The 24,476-nt window shown below is 39.2% G+C and overlaps 2 protein-coding genes across 4 annotated transcripts; one reads left to right on the plus strand and one right to left on the minus strand.

Annotated features, from left to right (window-relative positions):
* Positions 1-921: 921 nt before the first annotated feature.
* On the plus strand, positions 922-6,287 carry LOC131308856 (putative clathrin assembly protein At4g02650). Its single transcript, XM_058335893.1, has 2 exons — positions 922-2,735; positions 3,157-6,287. The coding sequence occupies exons 1-2, from the start codon at positions 2,105-2,107 to the stop codon at positions 4,284-4,286; spliced, it is 1,761 nt and encodes a 586-aa protein (XP_058191876.1). The 5' UTR covers positions 922-2,104; the 3' UTR covers positions 4,287-6,287.
* On the minus strand, positions 4,311-24,366 carry LOC131308854 (phosphatidylserine decarboxylase proenzyme 2-like). Of its 3 annotated transcripts, none has more exons than XM_058335892.1 (21): positions 24,181-24,366; positions 21,968-22,050; positions 20,818-20,842; positions 20,645-20,704; positions 20,226-20,294; positions 17,403-17,495; positions 17,252-17,302; positions 13,970-14,053; positions 13,532-13,623; positions 12,559-12,714; positions 12,361-12,445; positions 11,483-11,594; positions 10,614-10,714; positions 9,762-9,809; positions 8,872-9,018; positions 7,527-7,622; positions 7,346-7,420; positions 7,146-7,242; positions 6,336-6,418; positions 6,176-6,226; positions 4,311-4,894 (listed from the first exon to the last, which is right to left on the minus strand). In XM_058335892.1, the coding sequence occupies exons 1-21, from the start codon at positions 24,346-24,348 to the stop codon at positions 4,745-4,747; spliced, it is 1,926 nt and encodes a 641-aa protein (XP_058191875.1). In that variant the 5' UTR covers positions 24,349-24,366; the 3' UTR covers positions 4,311-4,744. The 3 variants fall into 3 exon arrangements, with proteins under 3 accessions (XP_058191875.1, XP_058191873.1, XP_058191874.1); XM_058335890.1 differs by lacking the exon at positions 24,181-24,366 and adding an exon at positions 22,784-23,157 and having other exon boundaries at positions 6,336-6,422; positions 7,150-7,242; XM_058335891.1 differs by lacking the exon at positions 24,181-24,366 and adding an exon at positions 22,784-23,157.
* Positions 24,367-24,476: the final 110 nt, after the last annotated feature.

Raw genomic sequence — 24,476 nt, forward strand, 5'->3', positions numbered from 1 at the left:
GAAAAATTTCCTCGCCTAAACTATAATTGGCGAGGAAAAAATTAGTCTAGCGAGGAAAAATTTCCTCGCTTATTCTGTAAACATTGTATTAATCTAGTGAGGAAAAACAATAGCGAGGAAAAAATTCCTCGCTAATTGGGTTAGAATATTTTTTCTCGCAAATTCTTTTTGCGAGGAAAACGGGCGAGGATCACAAATACATTTTGCGAGGAAATCAGCTTTTTAGCGAGGAAACTAAATCCTCGCTACAAGCCTCTCGTGCTGTAGTGAACAAAGAGGAAAAGCTTCCGAAACTCTAGCTCTGATACCATGTTAGATTTCTTGGAGCATTCCAATCTAAAATCAATTGGCAAAGAGTGGAGAGGCCGCCCAAGCTCATTTACTAGTTTTTGAGGATATATTTAACCGATGTGGGACAAATCTCAATACTCCCCCGCACGTGCGACCCTGACTCACACGTGGAGAGGTCAACAAAGGATCCAGAACACACGGATCACAATGAAATAAAGTGCAACTATGGCACAAACAAAGGGGAAAAACCTCTGAAACTCTAGCTCTGATATCATCCACATCGGTTAAATATCTCCTCCAAAACTAGTATAGGAGCTTGAACGGTCTCTCCACTCTTTGTCAATTGGTTTGGAGTTGGATGCTTTAACATGATATCAGAACTAGAGTTTCGGAGGGTTTTCCCTTTTGTTTGTGTCATAGTTGCACTTTATTTTATTATGATCCTCCGGATCCTTGGTTGACCTCTCCACATGCGAGTCAGGAGTCGCACGTGCGGGGGAGTATTGGGATTTGTTTCACATCAGTTAAATATCTCCTCCAAAACTAGTACATGAACTTAGGCGGCCTCTCCACTCTTTGCCAGTTGATTAGGAGTTGGATGCTTCATCCTAAACACATCTCTGCCATTATGTATCCTACTCGAAAAATTTAGGAACCATCATGTCACACAGGAAGACAGATGCATGAGAGGTGAAAAAATACACAGTATTTTGCTCTGTAGTGAAGTCCCACGTAGTCTCGAAACTTCTTGACCATTGATTGCTAAAAAAAATGACATGACCACCATTAATATGTGAAGCATGCATGCCATTTGGCTCAATGACTTCCATTCAACGCCAAAATGTTTAAACCTGAAATTGCGGGTTAACTTGTGGTGTTTGGGAGGAGCCTACAATTAATGTCCAGTCAAAGAGAAAACAGAAATAGACCAAAAGGAGATCTATAGGGAAAGAGTTCATAGACACAGACACAGACATCTTTTTTCTTCTGCTCTCTTTTTCCTTTTCAATATTCTACCAGCTGGGAAACAACAGCTCATGATATATACGGGCACTCTTGAGGAGTTCCTTTTGCAGGTTGAAGAGAAAAGTATTGATTACATCTACCTTAGAACAGAACCAAATTAAACCAGAAAACATAGGGCCATCGATCCTTCCAAGATTCTCTCTCTGTGCCTAAGGTACTTTCAAACACCTAGCTTGTTTGTTTATATATTGTTTTGCAGTATTTTTCTCATCATAAAAACTCACATTTAGGAACCCTCAGATTCTACTTGAAAGCAATTTTTCGCATCCGATGTTACGAAGCTTTGATCTCTACTGTAACCAATAACCATATATCGGCTTAAGAAATGAACGGCGTAGTTTCTCTATCTGGATTCCATGTTCAAGGAATTGGAATGACAACGAAGCAATGGAATTCAATCGTGAAGTTTTGGGGGGGAAAAAATTCCATTGATTTTCAAAACGAGAACCGAAAACGCTTGTTGTATGAGTGTGTTTCTGTTTTACGTTGGAAGTCGACTACATGTGCTACGGTAGGAAATGCCTGCGCCGTTCATCCAAATACATGAACAAATGCACGTCTGTATATATGCACACAATTAGCATGGATGCATGGAAGTTACCAGCATAAGGTTCTTAACATGAGTCGTCATAAAAAATAAAAAGTCCTTAATTGACATGTTTTTGCTCAAATCATTTTACGAAAATTGACAATACCACCCCATTGAGCATATTCCAGTTCCAATCCCCTCTACTTGGGAAACAAAGCACAAACAAGAAGCCAAGCAATCCATAAAAGGCCTAAATCCATGGCTCCAAGCAAGTTAAGAAAAGCCATTGGAGCAGTTAAGGACACAACAAGCATAGGCCTGGCCAAAGTCGGCAGCAACTCTGACCTTGCCGACCTCGATGTTGCCATCGTGAAGGCCACCCGCCATGAAGAGTACCCTGCAGATGAGCGGCACATCCGGGAGATACTCGGCGTCGCATCCTGCTCACGGGCTCACATCGGTGGGTGCGTCGCCGCCATCTCCCACCGCCTTAACAAGACCAAGAACTGGGTAGTGGCGCTCAAGACCCTCATCCTGGTCCAACGGCTGCTCAACGAAGGGGACCCAACGTTCGAGCAGGAGGCCTTCTTCACCACGAGGCGCGGGACCCGCCTCCTCAACATGTCGGACTTCCGCGACACGCGGAGGAAGGACTCGTGGGACTACTCAGCCTTTGTGCGCACGTATGCGCTGTACCTCGACGAGCAACTGGAGTACAGGATGCAGAACAGGAGAGGGAGGCGTATCGTGTACGGTGAAAACGAAGACGAGGGGGTTCCAGCACCGGTGAGATCCACGCCGGTGTGCGACATGAGGAACGAGCGTCTTTTCTCTAGAGTCCATCATCTGATGCAGCTCTTGGAGCGGTTTTTAGCATGCCGCCCAACAGGTTTGTACCGGTGCTATCTAATGCAGGGACATATGGAATGAATGAGTGTTGCTAGAATAGTATCCTGGGAACTTTTAGTGAAAAACTCTAGGCCTCTATTTTTCCTACCTCTTTCTGCTGCTATGTTATGCCTGGAATGCTACGTACTCGTAGTTCATAAAAGGCCCAAAACAGTAGTTATGAAAGTTGAACAAAAAGGTACCCAGATAAGTCCACAGAAAAGTACCAAAGTTGAATAAGTACCATGCACTTTCTTAACAATGGCTCCAATTCAGAAGGGATCCTTGTCCTGCATATCTGTCTACCATGAGATTAAAACCTAATCGTGTATCAAACGTTGCATACGCATATGGGAGTATTCAAACTGAGCTTAGTCTCACGCCAGTTCTATAGCTAAACTTTTGTTTCTGTCTTCAAACAGGTTCAGCAAAGCATAACAGGGTTGTGCTCATGGCACTATATCCTATAGTGAAAGAAAGCTTTCAAATATACTATGACATAGCAGAAATACTGAGTATCCTAGTCGACCGGTTCGTGGCACTAGAAATTGCTGATTGCGAGAAGGCATATGAGATCTTCAGCCGTGTATCAAAGCAGTTTGAAGAGCTCGATGAGTTCTATGTCTTGTGCAAGAGCGTTGCGATTGCGCGCTCTTCTGAATACCCGGAAGTTGAAAAAATAGCACAACAAAGACTGGTTGTTATGGATGATTACATAAGACAAAAGTCCACGCCTGCACCTAACAAGAAGGTAGTTTACCTGGAACAAAGGCATGAAACAGAGGAAGAGGACAAGTCAAGGATTGTTGTAGTTGAAGAGGACATGAACGCGATTAAGGCGTTACCACCGCCTGAAGGATTTGCAGAGGAGCTGGAGAAAGAGGAGAAGGAAGAGGCGAAGGAGGAGTTAGAAAAGAAGGATAGCACTGCTGAAAAAGAAGCCGATTTGTTGAACTTGGCAGAAGATATGGTGACAAGCAAAGAACATGGAGATAAATTGGCTTTAGCCTTGTTTGACGATGGTGCACGGACAACTGTTCCTCAGACGACAACCACAACAACTGCATGGGAAGCCTTCAAAGATACAAGCAACTGGGAGACAGCACTTGTTGAATCCACAACCCATTTGTCGGACCAGAAACCATCTCTTCCCGGTGGTTTTGATACAGTGCTACTTGATGGGATGTACCAACAAGGAGCAATAAACCAGGCAATGGCTTCGCCAGTTTACGCAGCCACAGGAAGTGCTAGCAGCATTGCATTTGGGTCTGCCGGAAGGCCGGCGATGCTGGCGCTACCGGCACCTGTGACTGCAAGCGGAGGCAGCGCAGCTGCTATAGGGTGTGCCGACCCTTTTTCCGCCTCCCTCCCAGTGCCGCCACCGTCGTACGTACAGATGTCAGAGATGGAGAAAAAACAGAGGTTGTTAATGGAGGAGCAGCTAATGTGGCAGCAATATGCAAGGGATGGGATGCCAGGGCAGGTTGGGTTGACAAAGGTGCAACCAAAACCCTATCCTTACAACATAGGAGGCTACACGAGCTCATATTGAAACTTTGTAAAATAGGAACAACAGTTACAGGTCATATGCTGAATACTTTCAGTTTGAACATAACATGAAATAATCACCAGATAGTCATGTGAGATTGATCCATAATATCACAAACCTTTACAGAATAGGAGTTCATTGGCAGGTATTTATTGTACAGTGAAGGTGGAGATTAGCAATATTTTTTACTGTTGACAACTACATATTGTTAATAAGCATCAGTAATAATAGTGTTTTAACATTGTGAAGAACAGAAAACCTCTACAAATGATGGAGATCGGTACCTTCTGCACTTTGGCCCCACTTAGCATTGCTACTGCATCTGTCAGAAAAAGAACCATCATACATGTATCTCCCTATCCATTGTCGTGGTTTTGTATTAGCGTAGGATTTACACAAAGTTTGGGCTGAAGATGAGTCCGAATTTGTTGTTATTCACGAGAGTAATTCTGTCCAAGGCTCTAAGCCTGTAAAACACATTTGTCCAAGTTTGGCAGCCCAACTTCCGGATGCTTCTTTTTTGATACACCCAATGTCATGCCAACAGCAACCAAGGTCTCGAGTGATCTTGCACTATTCACCAAGAGGTCTTCATCTATCTTTATTGAATCCTGCAGAATTTCCAAAAATTGGGCCAGTAATCCAGTAGTCAATAGATAAATAACGAAATCTCTGCAGAGATATGTATAACATCGGTTTCATAAGGGCAATATTGGTTTTGAAAGAGTTTTCTTCCCGGCTATTTCTTTTATCATAGCCAGATAGCCATCAACCTGACGAGACAAAATCACAAACTCTTAATCTGCGCACATGTTAATGATGCAAAGAAGCAAAACAAGAATCCATCTAAGAGCTTCTCCAGCAGCACTTAAATGCCCTGCTAATGCCAAAAGTTGGCATGAACCTCAAGAATGAGTTGTCCGATAGCTAGCTATAAAAATTGCAAATTTTGGCAATTGGTAAAGCTTGTGCAAGCTTGTGCAATTTTTTCCCAAGATTTACCAATTGCCAAAATTTGGCAATCCTCTTTGTCTCTGACTCTCTCTGTCTCTCACCATGGATTCAGGGAACCCACGCCTAGCATTTGCATTTGGTATTTTGCGACAAAACTGAAAGCTATGCTGCATGGATACTTCGCTGGAGGTCATGTATCAGTATCGGACACTTGGCAGACACTGACACTCTCTGGACAAATGTTTGACACCCAAATAAGAAGTGTCCTATATTTTTCTCAAATTTTTTTGGACACCCTGAGACACTCTGGAGCAGGCTAGGACACTCTATTGACACTCTCAGAACACACGGTCTTCTTTTTGTGTGATACTGATGGTTGATTGATTATAAAAACACGTCTGAGTGATAAAACATCTTTTCTTGAAATACTGTAGTGATTAACGTTTTGATACATGTGGAGAACTGGATATATGGTATTTAAAATTGTAGTAAGAGGCTTGTATTATTTTTGTTTGTAATCATATATTTCACATATATGTTCCTAAGCGTGTCCTCCACATGTCGTGTCCTCCAATTTTCAGAGATTTACATGTCTGAGTGCCGGTGGCGTGTCCATGTCAATGCCTACATGGAGCAAAAGAAATCAAGATCTCATTTTTCGGTCAAGAGAAAAAAAGAATGTCGTGTTTTATCTTCCAAGACAGCAAGAATGAGGAACAATCTAGATTTTAAGCACCACCATTTTCAACCATGCAGATGACAAGACCTATATGCATTACCCTTTTCCCCACATCTAGGGTTGTCTCTGTACAAGAATATTAATATCATGCATATCAAGTGCCCAATGTTATTTCTTCCCAGACATGACATGAAGTACAAAGAAGATTTGATTATATTCAGATTATGCCCCAATTCAAGATAATTAATTAGGTACTGACCTTTTCAAACACACAGATGACAGTACTTCCTCCAAATGAGAAATATCCGAACTGTAATTCAGTAAATGAAGGTGAAATGAATCCCTTTGAGAAATTAAACTGCAGGAATGAACAGAAAAGAAAGAAAAGTGCAAGGCCTTGTATTTATAAAAGTGTGAACCTCGTCTCCTTTCCGGACATAGTCCCCCTTCTTCTTCGTAAAGGTGATACTGCCAACCATTGTAGCTCCAATCGCAACAAATGCTACCTGAACCCAAGTTTAAACTTCATCATTTGTTATCGAAAACAGATTTTTGATTCCATCCAAAAAACAGCAGACTTGTTTTTTAAATTTAGAGTTGAAGGCTTGAAGCAAAGTCACTGGTGAGATGCAGTCATTCATGATGCATGGCTGAATTTCTCAAGTGATTCAGTTCAAAGGCGCAGTTGGATGCCGCCCTAAGTGGTATATTGGGCCATCAATCTTGATGATGATTCAAGTATACTGGAATCACTTCATGTGAGTGAAAAAATGAAAGTTAGACCTGACGGAGCCCAATTTGATGGAACACTACTCAGTAATGGCTTAAAGGAAGATGATGTTTCTGTATTCCCCCATTATGGCATTATGCAAGACTAACTACTCAAAATTGAAATACTTGAGGAAACAATAAGATTTTCTTGCTTGTACACCAGGAAATATCCTAGATCTTCACAATCGGAGAAGAGTATATATACTATATAGGACAAAGGCCGATGTACTATATTAGAACATGATGTTATCAGGGAAGGACATAGTATCATAATTCTTTTCCCCTCCCTATAGACAGCGATAAGTTGCCAAAAAGAGAGAGATTCTGCCGGGTTCATAGGGAGAGATTACTATATTACTGTTGGAGACGTGTGTGCCAAGAGTCCAAAGACAGTGACAGAGTTCACCACCCATGTAAATATTGTCGAAACTAAGATGTTGTCAAATGTCTGAAATCACAAACCTTTCCAAATTCTCTCGTTGAAATAATAGATACCACCCGCTTATTCTCAGTGAATACATTGCAGTACTTGCTATTCACAGCAATAGGGTTAACCTTGAAGGTAAGAAATACAACACTAATCAGGAGGGAGTAAAAGATGAACAAGAAAGACGTGGATGAGCAACCAACTTCAACAAGTTCATTAAATCTGCCATACCGTATACAAGCATCCAGGTATATCAACAAATTTCTCAATAGTTCCAGATACTGGAAAATGGAAACGATGATAATCCTGCAACAAATTGCAACCATTAAACCTGGAAGATAAAATCAGAAAAAAGACAATCGGGAAAGAACCTTTATTGCACTGTAAATAACGGAGAACTTTTGCAAAGTACCTGTGGAGCCAATCGGAATATCACCAAGGATCCATTCGTGAAAGCATTGGAGGATGATTCTTTTCCCAGAAGACCTTGAACAGAAAACTTTTGACCCTAAGAGCAAGAAAAAAAGATCCCTTATTAAGAAAATAAAGAAGATTTGAGACCTAATCCTGCTGTTGAGGACTCTGGTTTTTGGCTGCCACATCCCAGTGGTTTGTGCACTGCCAAATCCGCTTGGAATGCCATTAGGAAGAGGTATCCACTTCAGCCTTGGCACAAGATCATATGGAATGGTAATACAGTGCCCAGATGGTCCTTAATCTTATGGGTAGCTGTCCTTTAAAGACTCGGCACCAAAAGATAGGTTGAAAAGTTGGGGTTTGCGAATTGAGGGGGCCTGCTGCCTCCATAATTCTGAAGATGAAACGCATAAAAACCTATTCTTTGATTGCCTGCATTCTTCTGTTGTGTGGCAGCACTTTGTAAGAAAGAATATGATTCGGGGTATGCCTACTAATTTGGTGGATGTGATTGACTGGTACTGCACTCATGTGATGGGCAAAGGCTTGAGATGTCTCTGCCTTGTATCCAGTTTGGCAGCTACTGTGTATGGGCTATGGAGAGAAAGAAATTGCAGGATCTTTCAGGGGGCAGCCAAGGGACATGATCAGGTAATTAAGGGGATTGAAGCAGTTGTTAGAGACTTTCTTTGCTCACAAAGAAGTATGAAGCAGTCTACCAAAAACAGGTCTCTTTGTGTGCAATATTACTCGCTGTATAGCTTTCAGTTTTGATTGTAGTTTTTGCAGTTGTATTTGTTTTGTTGTAAGGGATTACACCCTAGATGTTCATTCTTTTGGTTGAGCTTAATAAAATCTTGCACAGTTGCACTTAACCAAAAAAAAAAAGAAGACTGCGGCTTTTTCCAAATTTAAATAATGGGTTCCTGATTCTGTTTAATTTAGTGAGCTTTATTTTCAGCCTTCTTTCCAACAACTGAGATTGAAGCCACGTCTACCTGTCCTAGAATTAGTTTACATAAACAAACCTCCAAACCAGAGTCATTTGTCTTATACATGCATTTTGACATTTTGGAAAATAATCAAGGTTGCAAGTTTTTTCAGTTCTTACTGTTATTAGCTCCTACTACTAAATGAATAAGAGTAGAGCAGAATTGCTAAAAGTGGTTTACGAAATGCAAAGAAGCCTATTGAATTAGAATCAGTAAAGATGATAAAATTCACTCTAACTGTTGCTTCTCCCAACATCTGCGGTCGTATGTAGTTTCTCAAAATTAAGCGAATTCATACAAAAGTAGTGAAACATCGTCTGAAAAACTACAACGGAGTAGTATATGTACCTTGATCCAAAATCGTAGACTATCTTCAACATTTTGGAATGCCATTAGACGGCTATCAGCACCACATACAGCAACATCATCACGTTCCATGCAAGCAATTGGTCTTGCACCCGGTTTCAACTCTCTTATAAAAAATTCATTAAATGTCTGCACACATTGAAATCACATGTTCGATTTCATCAAAGATGATCATAGTAACTGAAGATTGCAACAACAAACTCAATACCAACAGCAGGCTAATGATGGAGCACCATCGCCAATAATATATAGTGGTAGCACCGTAATCAAGTAAGAGGTAAACTTTATGTAACTTATAAGCCTGGCGTATAGAGGCTAACTCCCTGATTCTCGGTCAATGGAAGCTAAGGCTGCATTCTGCAACTAGAGAAACCAGAGTTTTGACTTCTAATCTGGTTTATACTTCTAGAACCCTCGTTGATATTACTGCATTGTATGATAGAGCTGCAGCACAAGAACACCTTTGGAACCACTAACTCTATACCCAGTAACGATAAGTTGAGCTAACTTGTGTCTACAGACGGCCTAAGAAAACCGACCCGTCTCAAAAATAAGTTTCCAGCATTCCCAAATTGATATAGAAGAGAGAAGGATGTAAGAGACTTTAGAGCAATATATGGGTGGAGATGGCCATGATGAAGTAGTTGAATAAGGGGATATGATTAACGTTTATCTGTAGCTATTTCGATTGCCCAATAGTATGCCATAACTCTAATCCACACCACTCAACATGTTGATCAAGCATCTCTTTGCAACCTCAAGCAATGCAAAGGTGTCAAAGAAGTATTGTTTAAAGAGATGCCTGGAAGGAAAGCTCATTTTTTATGGATTAACTCAAAAATCTTGAAAGTTTTGTCAAATTCTTAACCTACCTTAAAATGCTCCAATGGGTACTTGACTTCAGCCATTTTAATTTGATCCTGTAAAACAGTGGGGTTGAAAATTTAGACAAATGCATGTAACTTAAGCATAAGAAAACTGCATGAATGTGGCTGCATATGAAGCCAGAATGCACAACCATAGTGATTAACCAAATTCAAATATAATCTTACCACAGAGAGCAAAAGTAGATACATAACATGGGTAAGATCCATGAAAACAAAAGGAGACCGCACTACGTTTTTATCCTATTTTTATTCAATCGGTTCCATTATGCTCCAAAACTATTTGTAAAGTCTTTTAGAAAAATGAAATAACATTCTGGGAATTTAAACTGCAAAAAATGATATCTTCCTAGTGTGGTTAACATGTCAGCTTGCTATGTTGTGTTTGTAACCTTAATTTGCTAACACCCCTTTGGTTCATGTACTTTGTCAAGAACTCAAGGCAGATGTAATTAGGTACATTCACCAAATTAAGCATGTATAACTGAATACTCTAATTGTCCTTTTAGGGCCTACTAACTAAATCTTGCATTTTCCTATCAATCTTCTACTTCTTAATGTAGTTGACCAGTAGTAATCACTCAACGACTCTGCATCCAAAAGCAACTGAAGGTAACATGATTCTAGTCATTCGATGCAACTTCAGAAAAGGACAGGCATATGAATTCATATCAAAGCAGAGTCAGCTGTCAGCCTGTCACTAAAAAACATGAGCACATGGCTTGCAAGCATCAAATTTCAATTGCATTATCCTCAATACCAAGGAGAAGAAACATTCTATAAACCAAAAACACGATAACAACATCACAAGTTGACATTTACTGAAGAAGATTATCATGCCTTAAAAAAATCAAGGAACTTCGGTATATCTTTAGCAGATTCAACTGAACCCATTTTCTTCCCTTGCTTTTCTGAGATGCTCTGCAAGAGTTCTTTTGCCCCTGCACCCAGTTGTAGCACCAAACTACTCGAAAAGATCAGAACTTACACAGAGCTATAAATAAATAAAATTGAGCGCAGCAAACATGCTACGAGGTGGAGGTGAAGCAAGAGAGAATTTGAGCTCTTAAAACAAAAAACGGTGATCTCTTGCTGGAACCCATGGACTACATTGAGCAATGCTGATATGTTCTATATTTTCAAGCATACAGTTAACTAGTTAGTAACCAATTTGACCTAGCCCTCAACTTTTTCATCGCCCTTAAAGCCTTTCCATCCCATTGGAAAAAGTTTCGGTCTTGTGGAAAAATCAATGAGCTTCGAATATTAAACACGGATGTGCCAAGGAAATAGCTATGAATAGACATCCCCTTCCGAGTAAGGATACAACAAAGCAACAAAATCTTTTCTGTTTCATCCTACAGAAGAGAAATATGGGAAGCAATAATGAGAAGTCTTGCACTCGCTAAATTCAGTTCTAAATAGCAAACTTAAATGTTTTTCACACCTTGCTACAAAGGTACAGATAATCTTGGAACCTTGATTTAACTTTTCACTTCATTTAAGGATCCACGGTTCAAATGACTGTAGAAGCATCATGATCACTCATACCAAAACCCTTCTCTGTGTGTGTGCTTGTGTGTGTGTGTGTGTGTGTGTGTGTGTGTGTGAGAGAGAGAGAGAGAGAGAGTGGTGATCACAGATAACTATTGTATGTTTACAGGTTTCCCAATGTAACAATGCTAATGCTTAACTAAGATACGCTGTACCTTTGTCCATAAGCTGAAGCCCTACTCTAGATTGATAAAGGGCTCTCATGGAAAGGACAATCTTCCCATCAATTAATTCCTCCACTAGCCTCTTTGAACTTCGATCAAAAACCTAAAGAATTAAAACCCATGATCAAAATTGCTTTGGAATTAATCACATCTGATTGAACGTCAACAAGCATTCAAGGACTCTACAAACAAAGGAATCACAGCACACGAGTTGGGTTCCCTAATCTTCTAACCAGTCCCGAACTATAGTTTACTAAACAAGGACAACACTCAACATACATGCAGAAGTACTACTCATCCAGACAGATTAGCTTTCATGTGGATTATGTAGGTAGAACTTGGAAGCACGTGAAATATGACAAACAGAAGCAATTGAATAGGAAGGAAAAATTCAGACGAAACTCGCAGGATAATTTCTATCTTCAAATTGGAAAAAAGAGTTATCTAATTCTAAGGCCACAGCGTGTGCAGCAATATCTAAATGTCTTTGCAGTAGTAAAATCAAGTATTGAGAATCTAATCCAAGTCACCCTGATCAAAAGATCAAGTACGGCATCATACTTACACCAGAAAGCTATAAAAGGCCTTGTTGTCGCACTTCTGACTTTGTGCCAACAATTACACAATCATCTATGACAACAATTGGTAACTTGTTAAACTATGAATAGTCCTCCAGGTTAACCACATAGGGTGCTCTTTGCCATAGTTCATATAATACTAAAAGACTACAGAGGAGGTAGCAACCAATTTCTATTAGGTAAAATCCTGGCTGTTATGTGAGTACAGAAATTCGAAGTAACCATGCTTAAGTGGAACTTCTTGGAAATGTAGTTTGATGAAGCATGAGCCAACATAGAGGGAGAGTATACCAGAATATGTGAAGCACTTGATCCAGATCTCAGACCAATGTCATAGGATGAAACATGGGCCCATTCACTTAATTTAAACATCCATCTAAAGAAAATAATTCATCTTAGAATTTGAATCATAGAAACTCATGCATAAATGTGGAAGAAAGAGTTGGATTATGATAATAATAAAAAGTTTCACATTCAAAATTTACCCACCCATATGAAGCCTGTTTATCAGTCAAGAATCCCCCAGTCATAACCTGGTGCCCAGTCCCTTCATCAAAACAAAGGGTCAAATGGATCATATTGTTCAGACTATCGGAAGGTTCAAGGAATTCACCACAGACAGGGCAGCAATTGATAAGAGGTTCCCTACAATGAAGAAATACGAGTAAAAATAAGATTTCTGAAACCCCTATGCATCAACCAAAAGTTGTAAGGTCAAAGCAAATGTGTTTCATTGCTTCCCCAGGGATGAAATGCTTCAATTTCTTGATATAGTAAATGCGTATATGTGGGGAAAAAAAGAAGAAAGGAATTACAGGATGATTTAGAAGAGACAAACACAAAAGCTAAATACTTGCCTTGTTCGTTTCCCATCTTGAAAAAAAAAATTAACTCAAAAAATACTCATTACCCCTACTTCCAATCATTACTCTCCACTCATTACCTCTATCTCCAATCATTATTCTCATTTCTCTCATTATCCCTCTCCACTCATCACCCCTACTTTCAATCATTACTCTCATAAAAAAATTCCCAAAAACTCATCCAAACACAGCAACTAAGTTTGGTTCTCTCTCCATTTCAAAGACCAAGGGAAAAAAGAGTGGAAGTGACCAATGCGTCAATACCCTAAACTGCAACCGGCATAAGAACACAAGTGACAAGCACATTAAACAAAACCAAAAGACATGCTGCCTAAATGTCAAAGACCAAAACTTGGACAATCTTCTCAACCAGAAACATACGTCTAGATAAATATCATAGTTTACTACTAAACTGAGGACCACCAGTGACAGATGAATGCAGACAACAAAATCATGGGAAGAAACCAACCTAATATCACCCTCACAAACCTCACGCATAGGGATCTCAAGTCGGTGATTATATCAAAAAATAAGAAACAAAGGAACAATGGCGCATCATTCAGACCAAAGCCAAGCTTCTTTACTTTAAATAGCCTTACTTTTCTTGGTGAATAGCAAGAAGGCTAGCCAATTCATCCATGCTAACAACACCATCGCCATTCAGATCAGCTGCTTTGAAAAGCTCTTCTTTCTAACAACCAAATAAAATGACTTGCTTAGACGATAAAATTTACAGAGGGAAAAAACTATACAGCATGGTTACGGAATGAACACTTGGATGGCTAGATTTTGATTTGAATCCACAATTGCAAAATCAAAAGATAAGAAACCATCAAAAAGGAAACCAAGGGAAGGAAAATCCAGGAAAAAGTATTAAAGCCCAACTATGGCACTAGAGATACATCGGAAGGCTATTCTCAATATTCATGTCACCTCCAATGCAGAAATATGCCTCTCAGACAAAGAACGAGTGGCCTAATACAGATAAAGTTCTAAAAGAGGTACTAGGAACAATACACACAAAAACAACATCAAACCTTATCAGCTGCCAGTTTATTGCCAAATGCATTGATTAATTCACTGAACTCAGAGAATGTGAGCTTTCCATCTTCATTATAGTCCTGAAGAAACCATAGGTGTTCAATTCATTGAAATCAGCTGGGGCATAGTTACCAACATATTGTATATTTCAGCAATCTTCAGTGTGAAAGATATATTTCCACGCTGACATAAGTGAGGAGTGATGACATATTTGGGGAAACCGGAAAAAAAAAAATGACAATCAGAAATTACACAAGCAAGTAGTTTCCAACTTTATAAAGTACTGACTATATTTGTTCATCCAACCCCACAATATATGAGTATATATGAATAGTCAAGTGTGCCAATTGGAATTCTAATTAATAAAGTACAGAAAGAACTCAATGTTCTACAAATGGGTAAGATTTTCATCATAAAGGAATAGGACACAATCAACCCATATCTATTAACTTTAATATGTGACTGGTCTTTTTCTAGCCAAGAAATGCTTAAGTTTTCCAGAAGTTGAATTCAATGGCCTTCATCGACTTGAAACGAAGTTATAAACAGAAGTATTGTAATAAGCATTGTATAATGCACAAGAGACGGCGCTAGATACAGATTCCAGGCACCACTGTAATCATGGGGATATATCATCATACTACCTCCGTCCCATAATGTTTGGGCTTTTCTGAGAATCCAACTCTTCAAGGAACATCATCATTACAAACTAAAAATAATAAAATTTTGCAAAAATATCCTTTATTTGACATCTTATACGATGCCAAAAAATTGCTCCACTACTGATTGTGACTTGAAGAGAAAGGGAAAAATAAGAGATGTACCCAATTATGGCCATCAAATAGTCATAATGGACATATTTTGGGACAACAAAAAATGGTATCATGGGCCAAGAAAATGGGATGGAGGGAGTAACATTAACCACTATGGTGTGTTAGAGATATACTAGAAACAGTAAATTTGGTTAGATAATTACTTCCAATGCTAAGTAAAGTTAATTCAAAAGGAAAAAAGAATCAAAGGAGATGTCATCACAAAATTGAGATAGACTAAATAAAACTGCAAAACAGGACACAAATCACCTCAAGTAACCCAATTACTCTGGAACTTAAGAAAGGCTCCACCGTCCCTCAAAAAAATTGTGGTTATGCTGCTGCCAAATAGGGATGGCATTCGGGGCGGATATTGGCATATCTGTACCCGAGATCCCTGAAACCCAAACGGGTAGGGGAGTGGTGAACCATAACCGGGTTTGGGGATTCCCCGAACCTATTGGGTAACCGAACAAAACACAGAGAGGGAGAGAGAACCATTGAGAACAGTCATCGAGAAAGCAACACCGTCGACGACGAAGATTTTGTGAGTTGTGTTGTTGATCCAGACTCTCTCTATCAAAATATCACGTTATATATATTACATGCATATACTGAGACAAAGAGATCTGGTGGACTGCAAAACTCAAATTGATTCCCGCACCATTTATTTGCTTCCCTTGAACATACCGACCCATTCCCTTGGGACATACAGCTATCACACTGATGCTCTTGGGGAAATCAAGTCCCATTGACTGCAAACTTCTCACGGCAACGCTCGCACGCGGAATCGGACATCCTTGGTATTGAGCTTGTGGCCATTGCCGTTGCCGTCAAACTCGCAGATCATGGCGGAGATCTCGGTGGGGCTTGGTCGAAGACTGTTGGTGGTGTGTGGAGTGGAGACTAGAGAGAGAGGGAGAGTTCTAGAGGCGGCGAGAGAAAAGAGTAAGATTGTGTGTAACCATACACTACACCTCTCTCTCTCTCTCTATATATATAGGGCATTTATGTAATTTTATTATTTTGGTTCAGTTCGGGTAACTATTGGTTCGGGTATCGGTTCGGGTAACAGCTAAACCATAGCCGAACCGATACCATTCGCTTATACAAGGCCTTAACCATACCCATACCCACGGGGAAAATTTCGGTTATGGTTCGGAGAAAAAATTCGGTTACGGTTCGGGTACCCATCGGTTCGGTTCAAATTGCCATCCCTACCGCCAAATAATCCACATAATAGCTAGAGGCCAAGCTCGCCTGCTTCCTCTTTTTCCCAATCTATCTGCAGTTCTGCACTCCAACTATTTATAGTTTGCAACTTTGCTAGAACTTACATGATGCAAGAGATAGAAACTTTGAAACCTTTACTGCTTCTTACCAAAATTAAAAGTGCTTCGGACCTGTTACATATGCCTTGTGGTTATTGACTTATGGTCCCGACCAAGGGTAATGGGCTAAGGAGTAAGGGCCCATATTCTTTAAGATCTAAAGTTTTTGTTCGCCTGCCCTCTCTAAGAGCAGCCACTTTGTGCATATATTGCTAATGGTTAGGTCTATCTACAGTCCTCCCCCACCTATACCCCATTGATTGGGGTTTCATTGGTACTGTTCTTGTTGTCCACGCATTCCATCTAGGGATAAAATCAACCACACTCCGCAGAGAGACCTAGGACACTCAGCAATAGCTAAACCCAAGTAGAACTCTCTAGCTACCAAGCAACCTCACATCCCTAGGAGGGCCTTAGGTGTATAGAAATTATGGTCCCAGACTCCCAATAGATTACTAAGAAATTAAGAATCGACATTTTGAACACCATCACTAACTAGCCAAGGGACCACTCTGAAGCTATCTACCCTGTTAAAAGGCACAAAACTACTTGTAACAACCCAAATCATACTTTTGACAAACAATATAGAACGGCTAAAGTGACTATTAAACATCCACTTTGAGCCATGTACTGTTGGAATCATAGTCACTAACTAATAGAAGATAGCATAAAATTAGGTTCCAACATGCATTTTGATCCATTTACTGCTCTTGCTAAATTGGAGTTTTCCTACGCCAAGTACCAGAGGACTAAGCAATCAAAGAAATCCCAAGCATACTAAAAGAGCTCAACACAACAATCTGAAAGGAACAAAGTAACCAGTCAATGATCCACATCTCTGGTCTCATTCTGCACATCAATCAATTGGGATGTTGGAACAAACCAACCCCAAAGATCCACGAAAAGGTGCACATGCCTTATAGACTATAGTATTGTCCAAAAGCAGCCATCTTACATTAGAATCTCGCCTAAGATCAATCCATCATGTTTGCAGAAAATAAATAGCTAGTTCTAGACGTACAAAAGGGTTGAAATTCATAAAACAAGTCAAATACAGACGTAACTGTAGATGGGGAAGGCAGATCATGATTTACAAAACTGAGTGCATAAGATACAAGAAGAAAAAGTTCCATACCACGATAGACAGGATACGCCTTGCAAAACTTTTTTGTGTTTCACTTGGATCCTGTCATTGTTAAAACTTATCGTCATACAATCTACAACAATATCGTGGTAACAGTCTCAACCAACAAATCAGAAAATGGTAGTTGCCTGGTAGTCCATACCTCAACAGAACATGAAAGAGAAATGTTGCCGACAACTATTTCAGGTGAAGATGGATCCAACAAGTTAAGTACCTCAACATCAGAATCCGTATCCTGCAAATTAATGTCCACTAAGCCCGAGAGAAACAACAACAAAAAAACCAACATATGAGACTGTGCCAGCAGGAACAATAGAAAACATGTGAAACCTGACATATAGGCTCAATCATTAAGTTTGACTGAATCCACATTGAAATGCTGAAAATCCTCAATAAGGAAATGACTGGTGCCAAAATTTAATGAAGCTAGAAAATCAAAATTTATACCAGCTCAAGGGGTTACAAGAGAAATGCAAAGTACATTTATGCAAGTATTGAAACGAGCATCGTTAGTCAGTGCCAGAGTGCTACTAAATGAGTCACCAACACACGAGGCTCTAATGCCTTCTCTAAACAAAATAACACAAATAATCCCACTTTTGTAGTTTCTGATGTGATAATATTTTCTATGTATAGCTATGCCAGACTAAAGAGTACTTAAGCAAGTAGCTTGTACAGTTGGGATCCGGAGGTCTGTCATTCCTTCAACCAATTTATTGAGTAGATTGATCTTTCTGGTACAGATCAGGGCTTTTTGTGATCAGCCTCTTTTTGTGTAAGATGGCATCCCCTTGCTTTATCATACTGGGAAGAATTGCAGGAAATCGTTCAATAACACTTATTCCTATTTATTTATCAATGAAATCCGACAATCAAGACAGAAGCTTGAACCGCTGTCTTTTGCTATCTATCTTTAGTCACTCCACTGAGTAAGAGTAAGAGTAAGAAGTCAGATAATTTCGGAAAGAGACTGATTCTTTTCCTATTTGCCTTATTTTAATTGACTTTCTGTACTTTAGCGCAGAAAGGAAGATCTTGGAAACATGAAAAATTTTGCTGATAAAAAAGGAAACCACAATCGAAAATGTTCATAATACCATGTTTACACAGCCTTCAGTGTAAAAGGACCCAGTAAACAAAATAGCAAAAGCATATTATCAGTTGTAAATTGCAAATGAAGTTGTCATGAACACCAGTCAATGAGGTTGTAATTTGATAATTGGGAGACTTGGGTGTGAACATGATAGACTTAGAGTCCTTAAGGCTTAGTGTTACACAGAAAACCTGGATGAACATTCCTAAATGTGCTATTTCTGGCACAGCCCAATTGAGAATGAATTTTAATCCATCTACAGTGAAATTTGCTATATGAAACTGGGCATAAAGATCTCATGGAAAGTGACTTGTTGAAGTAAACGATAGGATGCTTATATTCCATATTGGCATCCCATAACTACAACACTAATTAAGTACAGTTAAGCAGAATTAAAGATTGCAAGAAATATTGGACATTCTCATAGTTCACTCCCGAAGATAAATACTTCATTTGTCCATGCATTTTCTCTGCCCCACAAGTAATACAAGTGTCTCTTAAGGACCTTCAATCATAAGAGAAGTTAATAAATACTTCACTTGTCTATGCGACCATATCACTCTTTACAGAACACTTTACAAGCTTCCAAAAAAATATAGGACCGATCCAAGCCAAGGGAACACTGAAGTCCAAGCACTCCAATACATTAAGTGTTTTTATCTTGGAACATTATGCCTCCAAATTTGATAGAATTTTCAGGACAAAAGGAGTAATTGAATAACCATGGACCCTCCCACAGTAATCTGCTCGCTTATAATCAAACGAAAGTGGGAACTACTCTCGGGACAAAACTGTTGTAGAAATAGCCTCCAAAATTGAGTAGTAATATGCTGACTTGTACAAATTAAATCCATCATACCACATTCACTTTGACAATTTTGGTTTATTATTCCATGCTTCAAGCCTTTTGACTTTTTCAAATACTTCTTGGAACTATCTAGAAGAAAAAACTGAGAGTGTAAATTCAATTCCAATGTCCACAACAACAACTATATCTCGAGCTGATAAACGAACTGAATGAGATGAACAGTTGATTGTTCAAGCTTGGTTTGAATAACTAACGAGCTGTAAAAATATGTTCGAGCTTGGCTTGTTTATGAGACGAACCAATATCAAACAAGCTTTAATTGAGCCAATCACAAACTAATCTCAAGTAGCTTAAATTTTTTATACATCATAAGTTGAACGAGCCGCGCAGCAGTTTGTTCGAGCTTGTTCGAAAGCAAAACAAGCTTCAAAAATATGTTCAAGCTCGGTTTCATAAACAAACCGATCTCAAATGAGCTTTTAATGAGCGAATACGAACTCAAACTCAAGCTGTTTGGTTCATTTATTACCCCTAACTATATCTTCTGAAAAATGAAAACAATAGTGCATGCCTTTTGCTAACGATTCTGATCATTTCCGCAAATTCAAAACTTTGTACTGAAATGAAACTAAATGGTTGTTCACGTGCTTTCTGCTATCGATTCTGATCATATTACAAAAAAAGTTTACAGTTCTCTACATCGTTTCCAAAAGGAATAGCATGCAATACAAATACAAGCTTAAAACAAAAAGAAGAACAAAACTTTTGATGCATGGATGTTTCGATTCCATTGACTGATAGGAGAAAACTCGGAAAACATCCATGCAGGCAAGTAAAAAAACATGCAGCACACTATTGTCACAGCAAAACGGCATGAATTCTAGGTTTTTCATGATGAAATTCAAACTGCACACAAAAGAAATAAATTCTCTCCTTTCTTTATATTATCCTCTTAACTCAAGTCCACCCAACATCCAGAAAGCAAGATACAAAAGGTACACGTGAAACTGAAATGTGGATAACAAATGGAAACTAAAAATTGTTCCAGGAAAAAGAAAACTAACCTGAGTGAGGAATTCAAATATATCAACTTCACAATACCCAATGAGGTTGTTCTTGGACAATCTATTGGTCTGCATGACATGGAAAGTCAATTAACTCAACAGAAATAAATGGAAGCTTAGATTTACTATGTGCATTGCCAATGTGGGCCAACATGAGTGAATTGATTAACATCGATGCATCTATCTCTGGGATTCTCTAATGCATGCCCATGCCAATGTCTAGCTCATATGTCCATTAATTCGAGTCTTAGTGGCAAAAAGACAGTCAATTATTGTAAAACTATGGCATTGTGTTTGCATAACTTGTTCTTTCAGGGTTAAAATTATTGAACAAAGTTAACAAACCACTAGAATTTTAAACAGATTCAAGATGGTCATGAGTCGTGAAGCTATACTGAGGTACTCTTTACAATACACACCTCAAATACAGTTATCCTTGCAACACGAGGCCCATTTCTTTCCAAAAGAAGTTTCTTCTCCTGTAGAGAGAATATATACTCTTAGGTTTTATCGAATCAGTAAGAATAAACAACCTTATGGGTCTACTACTATACTACACTTTATTTAGGAAAGTAAAGCAGCAAACACTCACAGAGTTCCAGGTGGGTTTGTCTGTGCTGCACCATCAAGAAGACACAGTCAACAACCGTTAATTTCAAAACAAGTTCAAAGTTCTTCTAAACTCCAAAAAGGCTGTCAAGCCTGTCATTACTACCAGAATTAATATCTTGAGCATATTAACTCCCAATAATTCAAATACAGAGATGCCACTTACCACTCAATTCACTATATTAGATATACACTCACAAATCTTCTAACGCAAAAAATTAAATATATATATATATTGAAAACACTTGCCAAAACGACAAAAGGCTTGTGCAAAGAAAACAGTATATCAAAGGAAACTACAACCTGATTTTCCTCCCTCAAATCTCCCCCCACCCCAAGCTTTCTGACCTTTTCTTATCTCTCATGCCTTCTTCAAGAACGAATGCCATACCTCTTAAGAGTATCTCTAGTCCTTACTCTCTCTTTTTTTAATTTTATTTTCACTCAGAGCCAAAATCCAAGTAAAACCTCCTAATATCCACTAGTTCACACCACTCCAAAAATCCAATTCCATTCTTTGACTCAAACCCATATCAAATTATGTTTTACTCCCATTTTTTCTCAAATTAAGGGAGACTCAAATACTACTCACATTTTACAAAACCATTTCCTTCATCTCAAATTTACAATTGTGCCATTATCGAACCATTGTACTTAATGTTGGATTTGCCCATCAGAGTGTTTCATTTCAAATGAAGTTTTTACTCAAAAGTTTACTCAGAATATACACTTTCATTCACCTTACGTCCATTTTTTCCCTCCGCCAATGCTAAATGATTTCCTTGATGCACTCATTTCGCAAAAAAAAATACTAAAAATTATGAAAGGTTATCTTTGTAAAAAAACACATTACACTTTCTTCCCTGTTTTCGTGTTGTCCAGCCGGACAAATTGATAAGAAAAACTTCATTCTCTCTATTATTTTGCCTATACAAATGAGATGGTGACAAAAGAAAATCCTTTCTTTTCTCACCAATGTCTTTCGTTTCTCACCTAGTTAGCCAAAGGAGCTGTTAGTCTGTTACTGGAGATGCTATCGTACAACAGAAGCAGAGAGTCAGAGACTACAATGGCGGGAAATGCATAGAACAAGCAAAGAAATGAGAGATCAATAAGCCAAGGAGGTGCTTAACTGTTGATCACATATTACTGTACGGCAAGTCTGTTCTCCGAAAGAAATACAAGCCATCCACTTGTCCTTGAACTTCATCTCCGCCTTCAAAAACAAGAAGCAAATATATTCACTTACAGCCCTATCATATAACTTCTACTGCAATTACGCCCTTAAAAACATGGAGGGACGGAGCCAACGCAGTAGGTGGGGTGGCCCTGTCCCCCATACAAATACTACCTCTATCCCAAAAAATTGTCCGGTCCGCAAAATGAAATTTTTATAAATAATTCATTTTTTGTGGAAAAAAATTCTAACTTTTTGCCGTTAGTCACTAAATATTACTGTGTTCTTTTAATCCATCAAAAAAAGATTGAACTTTTATTGATAAAATGCAGTTTTTATAAGTTCTCGTCTATGCAGACTGGACAATATTTTTGGGACGGAGGAAGTATGTATCTTTTTCCAAGGTTTTCTCAAACAAAACATAGTTGCACATTCATCTGTCATTTTTAATTCTACATCTTGAGACACTGGGGAATTAGTCGTGTTTTTTATCTGCAAATTTTTACTTTTACATTCTACTAATATGTTCTTTGGCAGGATTAGATTTTAGCCAATGAGCATGGAAACTTTAAAAATATCATATGGTATCGCTACGCAAAATTTCCTCTCGAATCGCTGCCTCCGTAACAAAATCTTGGCTCCGTCCTGAATTTAAACATCCATGTGTGTGTATGTATGTATGTATGTGTATATATATATATATATATATATATAGAGAGAGAGAGAGAGAGAGAGAGAGAGAGAGAGAGAAGGCAGGTGATTTGGATCGTACCCTGACGAGCTTTACGAGGGCGATGCCGGCGAAATCCTCAGCGGAGTGCAGCTTGAGTTGTCCGGACGTCGAATCACCGTCACGGTGGCTGTGGCTGCGGTGGCGATGGACGTGAAGTCGCCGCTTCAAGCTCGACAGTCGCGACGAAGAGCCCTTGGAGCCGTCCGTGGAGTCGTCGGTGGGCTCCGTATCGCCTGGCTTCGAGCTTCCGTGACCCATTCTCTCTCTCTCTCTCCGAACTCTCTCCGAACTCTGAATTCACTGTGGAGTGTAGCTGTGGGGGTGCGATCTGAAAATGATTCTGACGGGGATGTGCAAAACCAGACAGGCATATGCGGAGGATTCTTAAAGGATTGGATTTTTGTGGGGGTCGTTGACTGTTTCGTGCTGGCATGGCATGGGTGGGTTAGTAGACCCCACGTCTCAATCCGTTACTTGAATCTGTACACAAGTGTCTAGGAAATGTGTTACACTCCTATTTTTCTTGAATATAGGGAGTTCTTTCCGCACTTTTCAAATTGTTAATCGCGCTCTTAAGAATGAGGCAAAAATTAATATAGGTTTGATTTTCGCACTCTTCAAATTGTTAACATTTGGGAAGTGCAGAACTCAATAGGAATTGATTTTTGCCCTCTCTTTAAAGTGCGATTAATAATTTGGGGGTGGAAACTGATATTCGCGCTTCACTTTCAACGTGAAATTACTAGTAACTTCACGTACAAAGTGGAGTATCATCAATAAAAAGTGAAACGCGAATATCAAATTCCTTTAGGGGTGCGAAGATCACTCCTCGTATCATGTGTACAAATAAGTATACGTGTACCTACGGATATGGCTTTTATACCAAATTTTTAATTGTTTTATTTTTTTTTAGAGGTTTTTGGGACATTCTTTTTTTCATTTTTGTTTCATTGGGTTTGACTATTTTGCGTGGCAGTGTTTATTCGAGTAGGAGTAAACATCACTCCCCCGAGCGTGTGCCTCTAAACACTTTTCATCTTTCCAGATTGAAAAAGATCAGAAAAACAAAAAGTACATTCTACGAATCTATCTTTTGCTTTTCTGCCATTAATGGGATAAAATAGGGTGTAAAGGACTTTTAGTTTTCCTTTTACACAACACGGAAGTAGGAGTACTAGTGACCTTCTCTCACCGACGCGTGGAACGGTACGTTAGAACGATACGCATTTTTTTTTTTACAAACAAAATCATCCCAAATATATTATTGGAAGCAAATAAATAATATAATCAGTCCATTACAAGTCATACGGACAGCCCCAAACAGCAACTAAACACAACATAACAAATCAAAACAAATATCCAACGAAATAAAACAAACAAACAGATTTGAATCGTACATATATAGAGAGAGAGAAGGTAGGTGATTTGGATCGTACACTGACGAGCTTCATGAGGGCGATGCCTGCGAAATCCTCAGCGGAGTGCAGCTTGAGATGTCTGGACGTGGAATCACCTTCATGGTGGCCGTGGTTGAGGTAGCGATGGACATGAAGTCGTTGCTTTAAGCTCGACAGTCGTGACAAAGAGCCCTTGGAGCCATCCATGGAGTCATCGGTGGGCTCAGTAACCCCTAGCTTCGAGCTTCCATGACCTCCCCTCTCTGATCCAGGCTAAAACCCGCGAAGGATGAGATAGTCCCAGGAAGCCACTCACCGGGGGCAACGGAATCACT

This window comes from Rhododendron vialii, chromosome 11a, assembly GCF_030253575.1.
Source record: "Rhododendron vialii isolate Sample 1 chromosome 11a, ASM3025357v1".
Taxonomy (NCBI): Eukaryota; Viridiplantae; Streptophyta; class Magnoliopsida; order Ericales; family Ericaceae; genus Rhododendron; species Rhododendron vialii.